Below are 20,939 nucleotides of genomic sequence, written 5' to 3'. Positions count from 1 at the left end.
CGACCAGTTAAAGCAGAACAGCTTACTATCTGTTATGGTGTTCATGTTTGACATATTCTGTCCATTTTTCACTTCATATGAACAAAAAGGCGTTCTAGCTTTAGCACGTTTAGTACCAAGGTATTTCAACTTCCTAAGCAGTTTTCTTTATACAACTGCAAAAGCAACTTGCATTTGGGGAAGAATGAGGAAGGGCTAGGACAGAAAAATCCTTTCACAGAGTCCAACCTCTTTCACCTGGGAATCAATAAATATTGCAAATGAGGAATAGCTATTCTGTCTTCCCTCAACACCATGCACGGAGAAGAGACTGGGAAAAATCAGAGGGAAAAGATGCACCTCAGTTCGATGAGCAGAGGGAAACAGATTATCTCGGGGAACTTTTGTCTATAATCTGCTAAGAAATCACTATCAGACTAAACAATAGCTGCCTATATTCCAGCATGCAGCCATCTATCCATATGTCTCTTATCCAACATTTTCTTGATGTCAGCACTATATATCCCTCCATTAGGGAACTACTGCCACAGTTCCCCTATCAGTAAATAAAACTGTGATCAGCAGATCTGAAATACAGCAAATACTTGAAAAGGTATCAGAGGTGTTGATATGTGAAAAGGAGACAAATCCGTTTCCCAGCAAAGGAGGAAAGAGTTCTATAGCCACAAACATGGCACCTCACATGTGGGCATGGCTATCCCACATTTACTTAATACACAAAAACACGCTAGGGAAAGCGCTGCATACCCATACACAAACATACATACACCAGCCCTGTACAGGCACAGGGCCTACACACCTATGACAAAAAATGCCAGTAGTACGTCAAACTGAATTATCATTACATACAGTAGAAAAGAGAAGCTAGCCCAATTAAAAAAAATACCTGCCAGCAACTCTAGACAACATCCTATTTACATAAAAATGCTATGCTATTAGCCATGGGCGACACTGACTTTGGTCACACCATGTATGGAGCATATTTCTAAAGCTAATGCTAATACGTACTACTATGCTTTTAGAGAGATTTTATTATTTCTCACACAAACTTTGGTGAACATTACGTTCTGAGGAATCACTAATACAAAATGTTAATTGAGGCTACAGATTTCTCCAAGGCATCCAAGTTAACTTCAGCCTGAGCTTCCTGCTACCAATGTTGAAACAAATAGCTCTATGCAGCAGATGTGTCATACCCAATATTCAGATGGTACCCCGTTTCCTTCTTAGCTGTGTTCTCTCCTCCTCTAAGTAAATACTGGAATGATTACAAGTGAAACAGGGTGTGAGAGCAGAATATGTGATACAGGCTACACACAATTAGCAGAGGAGCTGCTTTTGACACACTGCTGCAAAGAATTATGCAAAGAATAATCCAAGGAATTAGCCAATGCGAAAGGGATGGGGTGTGCAATAACGGTGTGTAAGATTTTCATTCTGCAATTTTATTTCCCAACATCTCACAGCATATGTCCTTGCAAATCTTGCTGATAATCAACACTAATACCTAGTTTTTATATTGAAAACAGTGGTTTTGTTCTCCTGGCAGCACCAACTTGAAGTTTCTTTGTCCAGTTCTTGAAAACAGAGTAAAGGAAGTATGAAATCAAAAATGAAAAAATACAAAGAGGCAATGTGGCAGTCGCCTCTGCTTCACTACTTACAAAATACTTTTAAAAAAGAAAAAAAGATACTCTAATAATGCAGTCATCCTAGTTATGTTCTCCTGTGATCAGTATGTCCACAGACATCTTCTAAGCATGAACAAACACCAAAGTTGGGGTTTTTTGGACTACACGAGTACTTTGCCTAACAATCAAAAATATGACATTCCATTCTCACAAAGATGGTTTACCATATCACGGCTTCAGACATCCAGCTTTTTGGCAACTATAGCGTTCAAACCAGTCTCAATTTGCAGACCCATGGCAGTTTGAGCTCTACCCAGCTGTTTTGCAAACATCAGTCAATGCTGCTCTACACCAGAAGTGCCTCCCTGTGTACACTTGTGCTGGGGCATGCGATGTCGCATCTACCACCAGGGTAGCCAGACTCTGAGGAGTTGGAAACTGGGCTTTGTAGCACCTTTTTCATCATTCCAGCTAAAAATCATAGGATTGCTGGAAAATTAGGTTCGGGAATCAGCTCACAAGAGCTTTGTTATTCCACACCGATTGGAAACGCGATAGGTACTGCCTCAACATCTTTCCTATACTGAATGAAGAGCAGTACTGCGGACTTGTCGAGCTTCGCCTGCCTTGCTGATGGCAGAGCTAGTGCAACTCTGATAGCTGCTAGACAGGATAGCAAACGAGACAATACACTGAAAAGGTGGCCCAGAATGAAAAGGCTGGATGAAAGCCGTAGGACCCTTACTTGGACAGACTACCCGCACACTCTGGTAACTGCCAGTGAAGATAGTAAAGCTGAAAGAGGCTTAGTGCAAGCATGCAGGAGATTTGTGACAGAAAGTTAGAACTCCATGTCAAGCCTTTCATGCAAACAATAAATATTACTTCTGCTCATAATCAGACTTTTCTCCAGCATCGTCTTTGAATGTTGAACCTTTTTCAATTAATTAAAAACTATGCACTGCAGAGTGCATATTTTATCAGCCCTCAGCTGCTTAAGTGTCTAGAAAAGACCAGGCAGTTTTTCTTTATTCCAGGCAACCCAGAGCAAGTACTTGCAAGGGTCATATCTTTTTAATTATCTTTTCTCTCTTTGATTAATTATTCCGTCTGACAATAGCGTGTTTCTAATGCTATTCACCTGCCTTTGATGATTGACAACTTTTCTGTCTGATTCAAAGCAAACAGCTGCTGCCATGATTGCCTAGCAACCAGGATGTGATGGATGAGCCCCAAAGATGGATGGCTGCAATAAATCATGTCTCCAGCTATAAAACTGAAAAAAGGGATAAGAATAAAAGCGAACAAAAAACAAAACAAGGTTTCTTCCCATGAGTGCACTCAGCTCCTTACCAATTACACCTGAAATGGACTTTGTGTCTATTAATAGCAAAGTTTTCTAATCAGTAAGAATGCAATGATGCCATTTGTATCAAGGTGTGTTTACAATTGTTCCAGCAAATTGGCACTTGTACTTCAATTACCTGCTGTGTTACACAAGTGCAGGGGTAGGAGATCAAAGTTTTACCTTCTACTGTTGAAGGCTTTATAGAAAATATTAGGCTTTTTCAGGGTTTTCTCATGATGTTGGACTTGAATGAAGCGCATAAACTTGAATTCTCCTTACTTTTGGCAACTGAGAGAGCGTACCGAAAGCAAACTGAACTGGATTTGTAGAAGGAATAACAAACACCAGATTTCTGAAAAACTCGATTCTATGAAACTCGTATAAAGTCACCATTGGCTTTGTGAAACATGTTTTAACCTAAATGCTGTACACTGTTAATTACATGCTGCTCCAATTCCCTCTTGCTAGGAGGGCATCTCGCAATCAAAGAAAAAGTTCACATGACAAGCAGCGTTTCAAAAATACCATCTACCTGTGCAAATTCAAGACTGATTCAACAAAAAGCCATTCTCGTCTAATTTCACCTACCATTCCTGGCAATCGTTTGATTTTTGTACGATGTGCCAGGCAAGAAACATTCAATAGTTTGTCGACTCAGAACGAGTTTAGCCAGGCTGTGTATCGCGCTTGCCCAGAGATGTTTGCGCGCAAACACCCCATCACTTGAAGTTTTGGCACTACCTACGGCTGAAGCCGCTCTGTTGCTGGAATGTCTATCTCCTGATAGTCGCTGCCCGTGCTTCCAATATAAGACCTAATTGCCTATAAAAAGCTGCTTCCTTAATTCTTCCAGCAGGTGGGGGTGTCCTGGTTCCAGCAAAAGTGCTTCAAAAAGGGAAGGGATTGCCCTTGCTATCCCTTGGACGGGCTATCCACCTCCAGGAGCATCCTGGACACCTGGGAGTGAACGCCGAGACTCAAAGATTCACCACTCTGGGTGAAAAGGGTGGGCAGAAAAGAAAAATGTAAACGTTGAACATAACTATGTTCTAGAACTTTGTTTTCTTTGCCACTGTGGGACAAAAACGCAGCCTGTTAGCGAAAGGAAGCTGGAGCGTGTTCATCTGTTCACAAGCACATTTTTAAAGCACATTTTTATACTGGAACTGGCAATGCCTGACAATGCCACGCTGGAACAGCTACGGTCCTGCTTATATTTTAGTGTCTCTGTATTCATGCAAAAGATTGCCTGTATCCTTGCACGGGCCATAGCTTTGTCTACATTCTTTACAATTACTGAAATGCTCTCGCTAAAAACTTAACTCTGCCTCTGCCCGTCCCTCTCTCTGTTGTACAAACACACACACATACACACACGGAAATCCAGCCCCTAAAACAATTGTAAGGCACTCCTGTAATGACCAGCTAGTATCTGGTAACAAACAATGAGAAAGCAAAGCCATCAATCACAACGTGCATGCCGAGGCCTCCATTCTGTCCCAGCTCATCCAACTCTCAAGTTACAGCTTTACACGGCAAGTCTAAATAATATTCAAAATGATAAATGGCACTATAAGCCTGATATCCATCATCAATCTTTTTTTAAGGAACATCCATCTTCAATAATGCACGTTTGAATCATGTGAAACCAAGAGCTCCCAGATTCATTTACACAACCCCCAGCAAGCTGGTGCTGCTTGAATGATATGTGTCAGCCAGTTTGTCCCAACTGCCAAACTTAACAAAAAAAAAAAAAGGGGGGGGGGGAGGGAAAAAAAAGGGAAATAAAAAGAGAGTGAAAGAAAACAGGAGGGGAAAACCTTCAGGGGGTTGAACAAGACGACTTTGCAGATAACAGGAGAGAACACCACCTCTTCAGTCCCTCTGCCAGCCGCCCCCCCAGCACAGGCGCTCTCCTCCTTCTCCTTCTCTTCTCCTTCTGCTTCTCCTCTCCCTCTCCACCGGCCCGGCCACTCGGCCAGCAGTCTCCCGGCCGGCCGGCGCTGCGCCATAGGCAGGCCGTGCTGAGGGGAGAAGACAGCAGTGCTGGAAAGGGAGCTCCCCCCGCGCACCCCCCGCGCTGCCTGGCAGGGCCCGTGTGATAAATGACACATGTCATTCTGTCGGGAGGGAAGGGTGGGTCAGTGATGTATGGCTCTGCTGAAAAGGAAATCGACTGTTTGGCATGGTGCGGCTATTCTCCACCAGGATTTAGTTTCAGAACTCTAAAATGAAATCTCCGATGTTTCAAGTGCACGGTTAGGGCAGGCCGACGTGTGGCCGAGGCAGCTCTCCCCCCCCCTTTTTTTTTATCCTCTCTCTGCCCTTCGGATTTCAAAAAACTGCTCCGCTGACTAGAAACTGCAAAAGAACACACATATATCAAAGTCTTCAATAGTTATGATCCATGATAAAATTTAAATAGGTTGAGGTTTCTATTTTTATTTATTATTGGGGGGGAAAAATGGCATGCAGGCTTGACACAAAAGCAAGATAAAAATTAGCATGTTTGAAGTAATCGTCCCACAGCTTGACATCTGCATAGTAAATTTTAAAGGAAAAAAATGTGTCAGGCAGGCATGAGCTGTTCCCTCCCTCCCCCCCTCTTTCATTAGCTCACTGGCAGGGTGGCACTTCTGAACCTCATTACTGCAGGAGGATTTATGAAGCTGAACCCAATGGCAAAGAAAAGGCATCTGTCAATAATTGTAGGGAGCTGCACTCACAGCTTTGAAATCTCATTAAGTATGCAGTTATCAGGCATAAAGATCAAAAACATTACTCAACTCCGACAGAATCTTATGGAGGAACATTAATTAGCAACAGGCCTACAGTACAAAAAAAAAAAAAAGAAAAAAAAACCAGACTTCCTCTCACACCTGCCCAACCCACAAACCAAAAGAAACACTCCCCCTCCCTTCAGAAAAAAATAATTCCCAGCATCTGAGACTGATCAAGTACATGAAACAAGAGAGAGAAAAAAAAAATCCAGTTGAGACAGTCTTGGCGGTGAAGAGAGAAAAGGAAGAAGCTGTCAAAGTTGAGAAGGATGTCAGCACTGGCCCTGATTACAAGGGCCTATACAGTTCCCAGGCCTTTTATCATCCCTGCCATCAAAAACAGACTCTGTGTCACAGATGGATGACTGATGGCTGCCAGTCTAGAGCAGCCTCGCCAAGCCTCCAGGAGGCCCCTGCTGAGATCTGGCCCTCCAGCAACAGGCTTGACCTAGCAGGAAAAGGGCTGCAGGCAGCGAGCCCAGTCCCAGAGACACTCAGAAACAGCACCCTGTTCTGTTCTTCCCCAGAACAATTCAGCGAGAGGCTGGTCGGGGTTTGTTTGTTCAGCTTACAGAAGTTAAATGGAATACTTCTGCTCTCCACGCAAAGACTGCGCATTATTTGAAAATAACACTAACGACAAAAAAAAACACCCCCCAAAAACCCCCAAACAACTCTTCTTTGGCCACGCTGAACGTACTTTTCTGATCTTGTTTCCAGCTTGCATTTTAACCACTATTTGCACGCTCAATTGCTTAGAAAATACAGGAGAGTAAAATATAAATTTGGGGGGAAACATACAAATTCATAGACGAAGCTGGACCATAAAACCAAGTGACCTTTGCAGCATTAAGTATGGTGTGCAACTAATTAAGAACTATGGCCATATTAACATTTTTTTACAGAATCAAGGATATCAGCTACACAGCTTAACCCATTGCACATATTTTTTTCATTTCCTCTCTATCAAAAACTGTGTTTGCAAACAATAACTCAAAGCTACTTGGTAAAAAAAAGGGGGAGGGGGGAATCACCTTTTATAGTCTTTTTCCCATTTGGGACTATGCCTGAAAAACTCCCTCTCAAGTTACGTGCTACCCTTCGTACATTTTCTATTTCCCATAATTTTGCACTACAAAGAAGCTTTCCACTGTACAACTCCATTTCCGTGTTATTTACTATGTGCTGGATTTTAATACAATGTACAAATTTGTCTCTTCATGAGCTATACGGTGATATTTATGTGTCACTTATAGCAATGCTGAAGGTTGGCTTCTTAATGAACTACATCTTTAATAGCGCACAGAGTCAGAGAGATACACGCGCACATATAAGACAACCTGCCAGTCAAAATCTTTTCAATATCTAAAATTCATTCATTTACTAAGGAATGTACTTTAAAATACATGTTAGCTCTGACAAAATACAGAAGCGGAGGTTCCGCTTTACACAACATTTTTAAAAGAATTTTACATAAAGTGTTACAATAAGGTGTTTATATTTTTTCGTATGCTTACCGTATTATTTTTATTATGTGTAGCATCAAAGTGATTATAGCAATTACATCCAACAGAATTAATTATAGAACATCCCATCATTCCTAAATACATAATGCATTAGAGGTAAGCCAAAGAAAGAAAACATCTTGACTGTGGTGACTATTGTTGGAATAATTTTTTCTCTAAGCATAAAGGCAAAACCAAAGTAGAAAGACATACATGGAAACGGTAGGGCAACACAGGAAAACGTTAACTACAGAAATCTGAATAGAAAGGCAGGTACGTTATTAATAGAGATACTAACCCGCGTAAAGCTGCACTAGCACAAATATCCATGTAAAATCCATTAAAGTTTTTTAATCATGAAATATGGAAACTAGCCAATTCACCTAACCACTATGTTAGTACATAAAGACAAGAGTGTATGGGTGAAAGAGTTACAAGCCTTTACGTATGCAAAATAAATTCACTCAAAGCTTCATTAATATTAATTTAAATTCAGAACCCATTTACATTAAATTGTTCATTAAAAATTGCCTATTTTATGCAACATGCATTCCGCAAAGAACACATAAGAAACTGAAACAGAGGGCTCAATTTAATGATGGAAATATCAAAAGTAAATGAATTTGAATCATTCCAAACGAATAATAAAACAGCTCTCTCCCCTATGCTAATGCATGAAGTTTGTCGGGAGTTTGGCGGAAGGGCACGAAAACTGCTCTGCTTCCCCCTCGCCAGGGCTTGGTCGGTGCCCTTCCGACCTCCCCACCACCACGCAGTCTTGCTAAAACAAGAATTACTCGTGGACAGGACCTAAAAAACCACCTCTGTAAAAAACGTTCACTAATTGTGAGCACACTGAATCCCTCCAAAACTTGTATTTATTCCAAGCGACGTCAAGTTTAGCTTAGCTGTTTAACAGCCATCCCCAGTAGGAAGGGGATGGGAGGTAAAGGTAAGGCAGGCTGGGAATGGAGAGCTCTTCATTGGTAAACTCCCACACCAACAAATACAGTGAACTTACGCGATTCCCAACAGCTGTTCTGAATGAAGAAAAGAGAGTCATAATTAATAACATGTGTCCTGACAGAATTAATTAATAATTTATCATTAAGTCTAAAACACAAACTTAGATTATTCTTCAAGAGTCGCACCTTTACTGCCCGAACAAGCCAGGTAATGGCATTGGTGAAGAGCTTTCAGGTATTTTATGATCTTCTGGTAACTCTTTTCCCCATTTTCCCTCCGCCCCCGGGGGAAAAAAAAACACCTTTGAACATTTTCTGAGAAACATCTTAAAGTTGATGCTTGCAATGAGAAGTGTTTAAATTCCGCAGATTGGCTCTCTACTGAGATGACCAAAATATCTTTCAAGCGCAAAATCGGGAGAATGCAGTAAGATGAATCTCACAGTCTCTGAAATTAAGTCCTACTTATTTCAACTCTTACACTCCTTTTTATGAAAACGGTAACAAACAATTTCAAGCTCTGACAATGTTCTATGCTGCATTATTATACTTAAGAAAACTACAGTATAGCCTCTCGTGGACTATGCTTTAAATCCTTTGAGCCAATTTTCATGCATTTTTTTAAAAATGTTGAAATCAAGAAGAATCAATTGCATAACTTTTTCAATCCTCCTGCTTTAGGTAATGACACACACAAAAAAAAGCAACGCAGCCATTGTTTAGTGGGATTTTTTAAATTAATTTAATGTCTAACTGCAAATGCTGGAAACTAGAATTAATCTGTCTGGATAAAAAAAGGCTTACAGACATTTAAATGCATGTATCGGGACACTTTATCAACCTAACATAAAATTGTCATCTTATCTTATTATATGACTATTTTATGCATGTGTCAAAGAATTTAAAAATGAATGCCTGTCTATTCAGTCTAATTACAACTGCATATTATCTGTCTGGATGTACCAGTCCATATCATTGTTACCAAATACAATATATTGTATTCACCTTTCATTTTTAACTTAAGGCTGATAAACCACAATTTGGGCGTAACTAAATTTTAAAAAAAAAAAAAAAAAAACCAAACACACACAGAGAAGGGAAAAAAAAAAAAAAAGCAGACTCAAACACCTGAGGTAGATTGTTTAGTAAATGATGCTGAAGTATTTCATAGATAAGATAACACACGATCACTCTGCAACTATGTTATTTTCAGTGTTGTATCATAACCATACATATACATACACTCTTACTTGACAATGCAACACTTCAGGCATCTTAATACTTGATCTACTAGCAGCACCTTGTAAATAAGGCTGTATGAAAATTTGACAATCTGTATTTGGATTCGCTAGGAAACGGTCATGACATTGGACTAAAATATGGATTATTACACTGTAAAACTAGCAGTGCCAAGGTTTGTTCAGAAAGATAACACAGAAGGTTACTTTACATCCTGGCAAATTATTTCTTTTCATTCCCTCTGCACCACCATATGTTTCTATCTAAGTGTGCACATAGCACACTTAAAAAATTTACCCCACACTTCACCCTGAAGGTGATCTTTCCTATATAGTTTCCACTAATCCTGGAAACAGGGCTGACAAAAAGGACCCACTCTAATCCTGCTAACTCACCCTAGCTTCACTGCATTTCCCATAACCCTGCAGCAGTCACAATTCATTCTAATCACTTTACAAAACAATCTTTAGTAAAAAGAGGAAAAATGCAGACTTGTAAGCCAATTTAAGAAATAACTGCTGATACATCAGTTATTGACTATTTCACTCCTGCTCATGATAGTGCTCAAGGCAAAACCGAGAACAAAATGACAACATCAACCGCACGCAATAAACTGTGGCCCAGGAGAGCACTGAAGCCCTAATTGACAGCTGTCAAGCTAATGGGAGAAATGGCAGCTGATTCTGGAAAATTCTGTTTTCCAGACGGATATTCAGGGGAATCTATCAGGCCTTTTTATATTTATGCCCCTTTTTCTTTTTTTGCATTGTTCCTCACACTTTGCCGGAAAAAAAAAAAAAAAAAAAGGCAGAGGACAGCCATAACTAATCATTTTGTCAGCTTGCTGCTAGGAAGAATCTCTGTCCAACAGAGAAATATGTGGCAGGTTTGGAGGCAAATAACATACCAAGGGCTGACACTGCAAGTACCTTTATAGGTAGTCTACTTTATCGCTACATTTACTTTTGGGGTATGTATGTAGTTGCAAGCAATTCCCATAAATTAAAGCAAGCATTCAACTTCCCGAAGTCAGAGCTGCCTGGAAATCTGGCTGCACAACCTGCATGCCATCTTGCATCTGTATTTCTGCGGTGCACTCCCAGCCTCGCTCTGGAGGTGCTGATAACTAGCGAGAGCACTGAAGTCCCTGAAAAGTGGAAGTGCTCCGCATCTCTGAAAAATCAATTTAATGTATTTCAGTATTCACACTGACCATGGGCATCTTTTGAATGTAAGCACGGAAGTTGTGAAGAGCCTAAAAAGTATGTAGCTATCTCTGGGGTTTAAACCATACTATGTAGAAAAAAAAAAAACAAACAAACACCAGACAAAAAAACATGGGCGCAAGTTTGTTTGGTTTTTTTTCCAGAGGCTTCAAAACTCAGCACGGTTGTCTGGGTCTAAAAACCAGTAACCGATCATTGTCTTATTTAATTTATTTTAAAAAAAAAAAAAAAGAAGTAAATGAGTTTCCAGCAAATCATTAGTTCCCAATCCCTCCTCAGAAGAGCTTTGTATATATACAAAATATGTATTAAGTTGCTTCTGTCAGTAGGAAGTACATTTTCTTGATCTTTTAAATAGGTTTCTAAAAAAGCTGCCAGTAAAAGCCATAATTTAAGGACAGATAATTACTGTTTGCATGAACAAGACTGGCCTCTATTAATGCAGTATCTTAGCTTTCCTAGACAGTAGCCTCTAACCAGTAAATACCTTCTTTCTCCTGACCCAAATGACAGGAGTCTTTGGAGCATCAGTTCTATCTTCTTGCTTTAACAGGTGAAGAATAAAATTGCGACCCCTGACTCTTCCTCCCAAATTCATCTACGATAGTCACCTGAGCCTCAAAGCAAACAACTGAAATTATCATTTTTACAGATTCTTGATTCTCAGAGACAGCTTTAGTCTTCCACAGTGTGGTGTTAACACTTGGGCTAGACATAAAGAATTTGTGCACCTGTCTGTTATGTCTGCAAGCTCTGTGCTGCTGAGAGTTCTTTGTTGTTGTTATTCTACTCCAGACCATTAAAAGGGCCCTAATTCCTATGACATGATTATCCAGGTACCAAAGCCCATTTGTCACCTGCAGCAGAAAATTGAGTTAATGCACAACTAAAGGCAACCAGGACTGTGTAATATCAACTTGATTACATCAAACTAGCTGCAAACCTAATTCTGCTGGATGACACTGCGTGGAGCTTGTCATCTCCAATCATTAAAGCTGTCAGGAATCCATCAGGTTTACAGCTAATTAGGTGAACACTAATGAAGCTGGCAAAACAACTTTTCTTTTTTTATGGCTGAGCGGACCTTTCAGTTTGGAGAAAAAAAATTCTCGAGTATTCTCAAGGTTGCTGGGGACTGGATTTCCTGAGTTACCAATCAGCAGACATCTTTAATTCTCCCCCCACCACCACCTTTTTTTCTCTCTCAGTACCAAGCAATCAATTTGTCATCACTCTCAGTATGCCACAAAAGCAGTCATGAACCTTATAACTCGCAGCTCTGAAGCCAAAAAGAAGGCGGGGGGGGGGGGGGGGGGGGGGAATGTAAGTTTCTTCTGCCTTAAAATAAAATGCCTCATACAGCTCACTTATTTATCTTCATGCACTTATCAACAGCATAAACGTTCTTGTTTTTTCACTCTTCTCAAATAAGTAGCCCTTCAGTCATTCTACATCCCCCATATCCATTAGGCAGAGGCATTTTGATAAAGTAAAGCCAAAGCTAGTGTATGGGAAAGAATGAAAGCACTCACTCTGCCAACTTCTGATTGACCATTAAGCTATTGATGAATGTGCCTGTCAGGAGAGAGACAATTAAATCAAATATGAAACAAAGTCGTTTTGACGGGTCATTTTGATAGAGCAAAACCATTCTTCCATCTCCTATTAGTCCTGCAGTCAAGTTTTTGTAATGAATATTTCTTAACTAACCTGTTATTTCTTAGCTGGTTTTTAAGGTGTTAAAAAAAAAAGCCTTTGCTTTTACTGCTATTAGAAAAAGTAACATTTCCAATGCAACCAATAAAACAGCATTTCAGTGGGAAGCAATTATACACAATACTAAATGTTTAATGTGGCTATCAAAAAGCTAAAAGTTTAAACAGATTACACTTCTGCTAAATATGAAAGATAGATCACATATCATGGGTGATTCACTTGAGAAAGGAGGGAGAGATGAAGAGGGGGGAGAGAGGGAGCGGGGGGGGGGGAGAGAGAGAGAGAGAGAAAGATACCTCAGAATGCGTGTTTAGTGCAGAAACATTTTCTTCCAGCCCATGGAGAGCCCAGCATACAACACAGTCAAATATGTCAAATATTTGAAAGAGCTAGATTTTGCAGAACTAAATTAATGTTCCAAAATAGAATTTCCCAAGTACTAAGAAAAGTTCACCTTTTTAATTTCTTTGAAAAGTCTTATTTGACGGCACGAGCCAGAAATGCAAAATATTATCGTTAAGTATTTGGCTACGATATTGTTTGCTAGATCGTACCCCTACCGTACTGCAAAACTTTCCAAACTTTCTAGCTGTTAGTATATGGAGCAAGACTGCTAGAAAGTCTATTTCTCTATTCCAAAAGTCCTAGATGAATGCACGTATATGTCGAAGAAGAGAAGAAAGGAAACGTGGACATAGTTACCTACAATTTGTATTACTCCCTGAATCCCTTGCTGTTTACTGAATTCAAACCACACCACTCTGAGAAAGTTGTCAGCGTGAAAGCACCGTCACATTTTTGAATGCCCGTTTTCTAACAATGCCCTACCAAGTTGCAGGACTACCTGCTTCAAGTTGTTATAGGCACAAGTACAAACGCCCTACCGAGAAAGCTGCCGAAGCCTCTGGAAAACTTCTACACCCGGCCTCTTGGTACAGAGCCTTCCTTTGTCAAAGGTGAACTATGGCTGTCACATGCTGGTCCCCCAAAGCTGTCCCTAACCCAAGCCCATCCTGTTCCTCCCCCCAGGTCAGCCCCACAGCCCTGGAAGCCCTCGTCCCCGTGGCTATATGGCACATCCAGCCAGGAGCCCCTGAAGTTGCACTGACAGAGAGTTGACAGGCCACGTGTGACGTCACCGAGTCTGGCGTTACCATGGCAAGTGATTTATTGATGTTTATCGGGAATGAATAGATCAAAGGCAGCCAGATGACAGGCGATCAATCAGCCATCAAATCAAGGATGGCAACAGGCCAAGTAAACCTTTTCCAGTCCGCATATCCCCAACTAAGGATTACTGTAAAATTATGTGGGGCTTTTTTTTTTTTTTTTTACTGTTTTCTTTTCAGTTTGGCGTCTCCAAAAAATACTGCCTAAGTTTAACAGGAGTTGACATTTCTGGCATAAGAAAAACAACACAAACAAACAAAAAACCTCACTAGGACAAAGCCTCGAAAAGTATTTCTAAAAAGGAAAAAAAAAAGGGGGGGGGGAGGAAATTGTAAAGGCACTATCAGAAACATTCGCCAGTCATTTGACAATACACAGATCCTTTTTCTTTTTTTTTTTTTTTCCCCCTTTGGTTTCCTTTGCAGCTTCTCATCTGGACTCATAAATAAGAAATCAATAGGATTAACAGAAGAGGTTGCCAAAGAGAGTGACCAGCTAAGTGGGTCTATCTGTCCAGCAGAGACATCTCCAGTGCGGTACAAGGGGGAGAGAGAAAAAGATAAAAGTTGGGCAAAGGAAACAGTCCTGGGCTTGGATCCTCAAGGAACACTGCAGACTCTCCAAATCACTTTGTCCCTGCCACTTCATTCACAGCGTGCCATGTATTTACACATACCCTATTGCTTTTTACAGGAAAAATAGATTTTTAAGAAAAGAGTATTTTCACTGGCTTTCGCAAACCGCTCGCCCGTGGGGGAAGGGGATGGAGAAGAACGAAGACTACAAGGGAGAGAAGCGAAGTAGGTGCCAAAGTACGGGCTGGAAACGAACAAAATTCGCCTCCTTCTCCCACCCCTAGAGCCACAGAGATCATACGTGTACATGTAGCATGTGCCTGCACATACCCGCCTGCCTTCCACAAAGTGTTGCCCCCCGAACCGAGCCGGGCTATGGCAGAGTTGGGAAGACATCAAAGTGGGTATCAAAGTAGGGAAAGGGCTTCCTTCCACGCGCCCCCACCCCTGCCACCCCAAGGAGGGGGGGGGGGAAATCCACTCAACAACCCCCCCCCCCCCGCCACAGCGTTGTGCCTCCAGACCAAGAGTTGCTCCGCGAAATCCACGGCATGCAGCGCGCGACCGCGGGCAGCGGGGCCGGGAGGGAGCCGGGTCCACGCCGACGGGCTCAGCCCGCCGGGGAAAGCGGCTGTGAAAGAGACGGAGGAAAGCGAGAGGAGAACCGGGCGGCCGGGGAAGGCGGCTCTCGTACCTGCTGCGCGCCGGGGCGCTTGCTGCTTCCTCCTCGGCATGCTGAGCTCCTGCGGCCGCCGGCGCCGGCGGGGGGGGGCTGCCTGGGCGCGGGGGTGGGAAGAGTTGCTTTAGCCCCAGAGATCCGGTGAGCTGCTCCAGTCTCGGCTCGAGGGCTGGGTTGGGGATATATTTTTTGTTGCTGTGCATGCACGATGCCGAGGAGGAGGAGGAGGAGGCGGCGGCGGCGGCGGCGGAGGAGGCGGCACAGAGGAGAGGACAGCCCTGCTGCTGCTGCTGCTGCTGCTGGCAGAAGAGGGGGGAAGTTTGACAAATCGCCCCGGAGGAAGGAGGAGGGGAAGCCCCCCGAAGAGGTGTGCGGGCGGGAGGGCTGGGGAGAGCCCGCAGTCCCCCCCACCCCACCCTGCGCCCCCGGTGCCTGGCCGGGCTGGGAGATCACGGCATAAAGACGGGGGATTTCTTGGCAGGAGTCGGCGGAGCCTCAGCCTGCGCTCTCCACTCCCCGGCTCCCGGCTCGGCGCTGGAGCGGCGGCGGCGGCGGCAACAGGCGAAGCTTGAAGGGAAACGAGATGATCGCAGTGTCACTCAAACTAGTCCGCAAAGAGGGAGAGGGGCACCGCGCTCCCACCGCCTCCCGCCCCGGACGGCACCTTAACTCTTTGCGCATCGCGCCGCCGGACCGCCCGCCGCCGGCCGGCCACGGCGGCGGCGAAGGGTCCGCCCGGGAAGGCGGCGGCGGCGGCAGCGGCGGCGGCGGCGGCGGGGCGCCCGCTCCCCCCCCGCCGCCGCCCCCTCCGCCGCCCAACTTCGCCCGCCGCCGCCGCTCTCCTCAGCAGCCCGCCGCGGCAGAGGGGCTCGGCCCGCGGGCACCCCCGGGCAGGGCAGCGCAGGGCAGGGCAGCCCGCTCCGCTCCCCTCGCCCCGCTCCCCGCCGGCAGCCCTTCCCTTTCCGCCCCCGCGCACACCCGTTCCCCGCCGGAGCCCCCCCCCCTCCTCCCGGCCATCGCCGCCACGCCGGGGCGCGGGACCCTCCCGCCGCCCGCCAAGCCTCTGCCCCCTCCCCCGGCGTGGAGGGCCCGGCGCTCGAGCCCCGACCCCGCGGAGCCCCGGCCGCCCCGCGAGGTGACAGCGGCGGCGGCCAGGGCCCCCGCCTCGCCCCGCACCTCTCGCCGCCGCCCGCCCCGGCCCCACTCACCGGCGCGCCGGGCAGCTGGCCGCCCGCCGGCACACATCCAGCCCTCCGGCTCCCACCTGGCTGGCGCCACAGCCGCCCGGGCTCCGCTTCGCGCCTGCGGCCGGGGTGTCGGGGGCCACTCCGGCCGGCGGCCGTTAACGGCGGCGTTTCCGCCGGCTGAGCCGCTGCGCCCTGCCCCGCGGTGCCGCCGGCCGGCCGGACGGGGAGCGGGCAGCGCCCGCGCACTCCCGCGCCCCGCGCGCGCCCGGCTCTTCGCGGAAGATCACTTTTCCCTCTTTCCCTCCTTTGGGGCTTTTTTTTTTTCCCCTCTCTTTTTGTTTGGGCTCGGTTGTTTGGTTTGGGGTTTTTTTGTTTGGTTGGTTGGTTTGGTTTTGGTTTTCGGGTTTGGTTTTTTTTTGGTCCAAGTTCACTGGCGAGCCGCCGCGCTCAGTTCAGCGAGCGCCGGCGGATCGATGTGCTGCGAGTTTGATTGCGCATCCCTGGGCGGCGGGGCCGCGCACCAGCGGGGAGGGCCGGGGCGGCGGGGGGCGCGCGGGGGCCCATGCCGGCCTCCCGCCTCCGCCGCCCTGTGCGCCCGGCCGCGGCGGCCCCGCACCCGCACCCGCACCGCCGCGCTGCCGGAGGCCGCCCGGGCTTGGGAGAAGTGAAGGAAAAAAAAAAAATCCCAAAAAACAACAACAACAAAAAAAACAGTAGCGATTTTTTTTCTTTCTTTTTTTTTTTTCTTTTTAAAGTTCACGGGGAGGAATAAAAAAAAAGGATGATCTCACTTTTACGGTAAGATCGAAAAAACCTCCACTCGCCCCCATTCTTCGAGATTTGGGATAATTCCAAATACCTGACTAAGTGCAGATGTTGTTGCGTCTTCACATCTTATAAAGCCGCCGTGCCGCTCTTTTGCTCTTGCTTTCCTTTTGAAGTTGCAGGAAATTCAAACACTTTACATGAAGGGTGGAGAAGGTTTGGGATATATTTTTTTTTGATTATTATTGTTATGAGTTGATTGTTTTTTTTAAGCTGATCTTTGGGATGAAAAAAAAAATCGCAGTCGCCTAAAGTCCCCGGGAAATTGCTACTGTTGGGGGAAAACGAAACATTTCTTGCAAACAAGCAAATGGTGAGTTGTCAATTGCCGCTTCTGCTGCCAAATTCGCTCAGTTCCATCTCATTGATACTCGCTGGTTGCTCCTCACAGTTACAGTATCTGCTCTCGGAAGGAGCGATCAGATCTACTTAAGAGCCGACACTGAGACGTCCCCCCCTCCCCAAAAAAACCCCTCTGTGTGTGTGTGTGTGTGCGTGTGCGAGTGCGAGTGTGCGCTTGCACCAGGACGGGGCGCGGGGCTGCGGCGGCGGCTGGCAGCCCAGTGCGGGCGGGCTCCGCCGCTGTGGCGGTGCATGCCGCTAGATCCGCCCTAACATCTGTCCGTCTCACCATTGGCGCATCCATCAGTGTCACCCTGGCTGCACATTGCAACGACAACACATCAGACACAACACAGAGCGGGATTCGGTACAAATAACCGACATACTAAACAACTTAACCAGGAAGGAGGGGACCAGCCGCAGCATAAGTATTTACAAATGTTAGACAGCCTTGGAAAACAGAGAGGGCTAGCCTGCGATTAATAACGCGTTCTTCCTCTCTCCCTCCTCCCCCTTTAAGTAGGAGTTAGGAAATAGAAAACCTAAATAATTCATGCCCCCCCCCCCCCCAAGGATGCTGCCGGCCGGGGGCAGGGGCGGCCGCGGCGCGGTCCGCGCTCCGCCCGGCTGCGCTCCCGGCTCCGCGGGGGCGATGGCTGCTGCCTCGGGACGGAATTAAACGCGGAGCCCGGCAGACGATAGGTGAACTTCGGGCTTAGGAGGCTGCTGGCCGAGCCGGCGGGCGCTGCGCAACATGGAGGATTTCTCCGAGCGCTGGAGCCGGAGAGGCTGAAAGAAACTTTCGGAGACTCCGCGGAGAGCGCGGGGAGCCGGCAGCCCCGGCCGGCTTTGTTCCCGCCCGGCCGCACAGAGCACGGGGAAGGTCAGCCTGCCACCAGGCGCTGATAAAACGCCCTGAAAACTACCGCAAACTAAAAGTCATGAGGCGTGCTTAGTCAGTTCAGCCTCGCAAAGGCTATTCTTAAATGTGCGAAAGTCCTCTCCAAAGCCAGGAGTTGCTCTGATCCTGCAGTAGTTGGCTGCAGAGCATCCCGAGGAAAACGCCGCAGCGGCCAGTCACTAATTTGGCGGCGGAGGGGGGGGAGTGCAAGTTGCAAGAACTTTTTTCCTTCCACCTCCCCCTCTCTAAATCTGCTCAGCTTTCGCTAGATTTCTAGTACACAGAACCCGCCCGAGGTAAGGTAACCTCCCCGCCCGGCGCGGCCGGGGCTCTGCCCGGCGCGGTGCGCACCCTCCTGCGCTCCTCGGCTCGGCTTCTCGGGTGCGCAGTCCTCTCGCTGTTACCCTCACTTACCTGCAGGCACGTTATTTATGAATTTAGTGGCATGTGTATTTTAACAGATTCCCTAGCAGAGCTCTCCCTCTCGCAGAAGTACAGCCTGCGTGGAAGATGCTGGCGGGTTGCAACCTCAGCGGCTGAACGGGGCCACTAAAACAAACATTTGCCAGAAAAATCACCAGCCCTGCTGTATGGTGAGGTTTCTCTAACAACACTTCCCTTGCTTTTCAAAGGGCGGGCCACAAGCGCTGGCAGGGCAGGGTAATGGGCTCGTAAAAGTGCACCGATTTGGGATTGGGGGGGATGAATGAAAAAAGTTAAACTTTCCGTAAACACTAATTGGAGGAACTTTCTCAGTTCAGTTATAAAAACACGTGTGTGTCTGTGCACGCGTGGGGGAGAAAGAGGCGGCAGATATATGTGCACACGGACACATGCACTGCACTTACACCTTCACAACTCAGTGCCAAAGCGCTCAGGAAGTTGTGGAATAATTTGGTTGTTAACTATGTCCAGTTTTTTAAGGAAGAAAAAAAAATAAACCATTGAAGTCTCTATCAGACGAGTTACAGAGGGAAATGCAGATTCCTTCATGGGCATCAGCTTCTTTGGGGGCCACAGTCTATTTCAAGAGAGCCAGAACCCGTAATTTTATTAAGTGTAACATTTACAGACATAACGTGTAAAATCGATGACTGTACAGACTCCATCTACAAAGACTCAGCACATGAGGCTCAGCTCTAAGCTCGCTCTTCCCAGCAGTCTTAAACCAAGGTACCAATTATTTATAAGTCCCATAATTAGATAACCATCACTCCCGAACTTTCCACCAGCTAAGAATGTTTTGTATTTCGACGGTGTGCACCGTTTAGCGCCCTTCTTTGGTGTGTATTTTCACTGCTTAGTTCATTCCCCCTACGTGAAAACTCCAACAGTTCCCCAGAAAAGCCCTCCTGCCACGCAGGTCCGAGCGGAGGCAGCGGGCTGAGCTGATAAAAGGACCCCTGAAATTAACTGTTAGTTACGGGGACAGCCAGGGAGGCTCAGTAGGGAAGTTTATTCAATAAACTTGGACCAGCTGCCTCGTAGAAACCGGCGTGTTTCGGGCTTTCACCTTTTTCTCTCCCCAGCAGCGTGTTGCTGTTCCGCCACCGGTTCACTGCAAACAAGGAAGGGAGAAGCGGCGTCGAGGTCCCCTTGCGCCTGTGGAGCTGCTCCCAGAGACCCGTTTGTTAGCATCGGTCGATTGCTTTTCGGGTGGGGGGGCAGCCCCGCTGGGCGAGCTGCTCCGTCCCCGGGCGCTCTCCTCCCGCCCCCAGCGCCAGCCCGGCTCCGCGGGGCACCTCCACCCCCTCAAGCGGAGCGGAGGGGCCAGCGGGGACCCAGCGGGGTCCTCGCCAGCCGAGCGTCCCCCGGACACGCGGGAGGGGCTGGCCGTCAGAGCGCTGGGGCCTTTCGAGGCCCCGCCGGCCGAGGAGCGAGCTGTCGAGGCGGGAGGCGGCGCGCCCGGGGCCGGGCCGCCGGGGGCCGGGCCGCGGGGAGGGGGCTGCTGGGGGGGGCAAGCCCCTGCAGAAGGCGCGGGGCCGGGCGGCCGGGGCGCCTCAGCCGCCAGCAGTCCTTCCCCTCCCGGGGCAGCCCCCCGCCCCCGGCGCCCACCGGCGGTGGCGCGGGCTGCGGGAGCAGCACGGAGGCGTCGCCCCGGAGCGGGCGCGCTGAGCGCGGCAGCCCGCAGCCGCCCCGGGCACCCGCTGCCCGGCCGGGAGTCCGGGCAGCCGCCGGCCGCCGCCTTCTGCCCCAGGGAGAAACCTCCCCTCCTTCCTAACGCCTCGGTGGCCCCCCATCGAAACGCAGAAAGTGCGCGGCAAGTACTTCGGTTTCTGCCGGCGAAGAACAAAGAAGAGAGTTTTCATTAAGTCTGGACGAGATGAACACGGATCTGACAAGTTTGTTAAACACCACTGCCCACGACCGAAAACAACACTCCACTTCTGTCCAATACAACGCGTTGTCAATAACCATTGTAACAGCAATAATAACCTGAGAAGCGAAGAAAGAGATTTTGTAGTATCTACCCAACTTTATTAGAGCAAAATTATTTTAAAATCCCTATGAATTCCCAAACCTCCTGAATACAAATGAATAAAAGTTTTTCTTCGGGCTAAAATCTTTGCTTGAATGTAAATTGTTTGGGTAAGTCGATTTACACAGCAGCAAAGTTTGTTTGTCTTAGTCCAGTAGCTTTGCTTTAACGAACCAGATGTTTTGTCTGTAAATTGTCCAGAGGACTTTTACAGTTCTGACATGTAATAAGCCCCAGAAAATCAGAACTGGGATAGCAGTGCCCCTGCGATCAGGACCAGGCGTTTCGGAAAGAGCACGGGGAAAATAGAGAGGAAAAGTGTAAGCACGCCCAGTGCCTTAACATTTTGAAGCATTCCTTTTGAGCTCCAG

At 46.9% G+C, this 20,939-nt stretch overlaps 3 protein-coding genes across 7 annotated transcripts in view; 2 read left to right on the top strand and 1 right to left on the bottom strand.

Annotated features, from left to right (window-relative positions):
- The window catches only part of TSHZ3 (teashirt zinc finger homeobox 3), a 64,385-nt gene extending 49,446 nt beyond the window's left edge, over positions 1-14,939 (bottom strand). The window contains exon 1 of the mRNA XM_075040118.1: positions 14,850-14,939. Within this exon, the coding sequence (XP_074896219.1) occupies positions 14,850-14,889 (40 nt within the window). The 5' untranslated portion in view covers positions 14,890-14,939. The remainder of the gene's footprint in view (positions 1-14,849) is intronic.
- Positions 14,940-15,042: 103 nt separating this feature from the next.
- LOC142036196 (uncharacterized) lies at positions 15,043-16,689 on the top strand. Its single transcript, XM_075039317.1, has 3 exons — positions 15,043-15,201; positions 15,316-16,147; positions 16,448-16,689. Exons 1-3 carry the CDS (start codon positions 15,043-15,045, stop codon positions 16,687-16,689), a joined length of 1,233 nt encoding a protein of 410 aa, XP_074895418.1.
- A 32-nt stretch (positions 16,690-16,721) lies between these two features.
- LOC142036685 (uncharacterized) lies at positions 16,722-20,641 on the top strand. 5 transcript variants are annotated; one of them, XR_012652198.1, is made up of 4 exons: positions 16,722-16,819; positions 18,580-18,682; positions 19,162-19,262; positions 19,619-20,641. XR_012652198.1 is itself a non-coding variant. In XM_075040121.1 (3 exons), the coding sequence occupies exons 1-3, from the start codon at positions 16,803-16,805 to the stop codon at positions 20,399-20,401; spliced, it is 900 nt and encodes a 299-aa protein (XP_074896222.1). In that variant the 5' UTR covers positions 16,722-16,802; the 3' UTR covers positions 20,402-20,641. The 5 variants fall into 5 exon arrangements, 2 of the variants coding, with proteins under 2 accessions (XP_074896222.1, XP_074896220.1); XR_012652197.1 differs by lacking the exon at positions 16,722-16,819 and adding an exon at positions 17,002-17,159; XM_075040121.1 differs by lacking the exon at positions 19,162-19,262 and having other exon boundaries at positions 19,622-20,641.
- The last annotated feature ends 298 nt before the right edge of the window (positions 20,642-20,939 follow it).

This window comes from Buteo buteo, chromosome 11 (genome assembly GCF_964188355.1).
Source record: "Buteo buteo chromosome 11, bButBut1.hap1.1, whole genome shotgun sequence".
Lineage (NCBI taxonomy): Eukaryota > Metazoa > Chordata > Aves > Accipitriformes > Accipitridae > Buteo > Buteo buteo.
The sequence above is the reverse complement of the archived record's forward strand: the minus strand, read 5'-3'. Positions and strand labels throughout refer to the sequence as shown.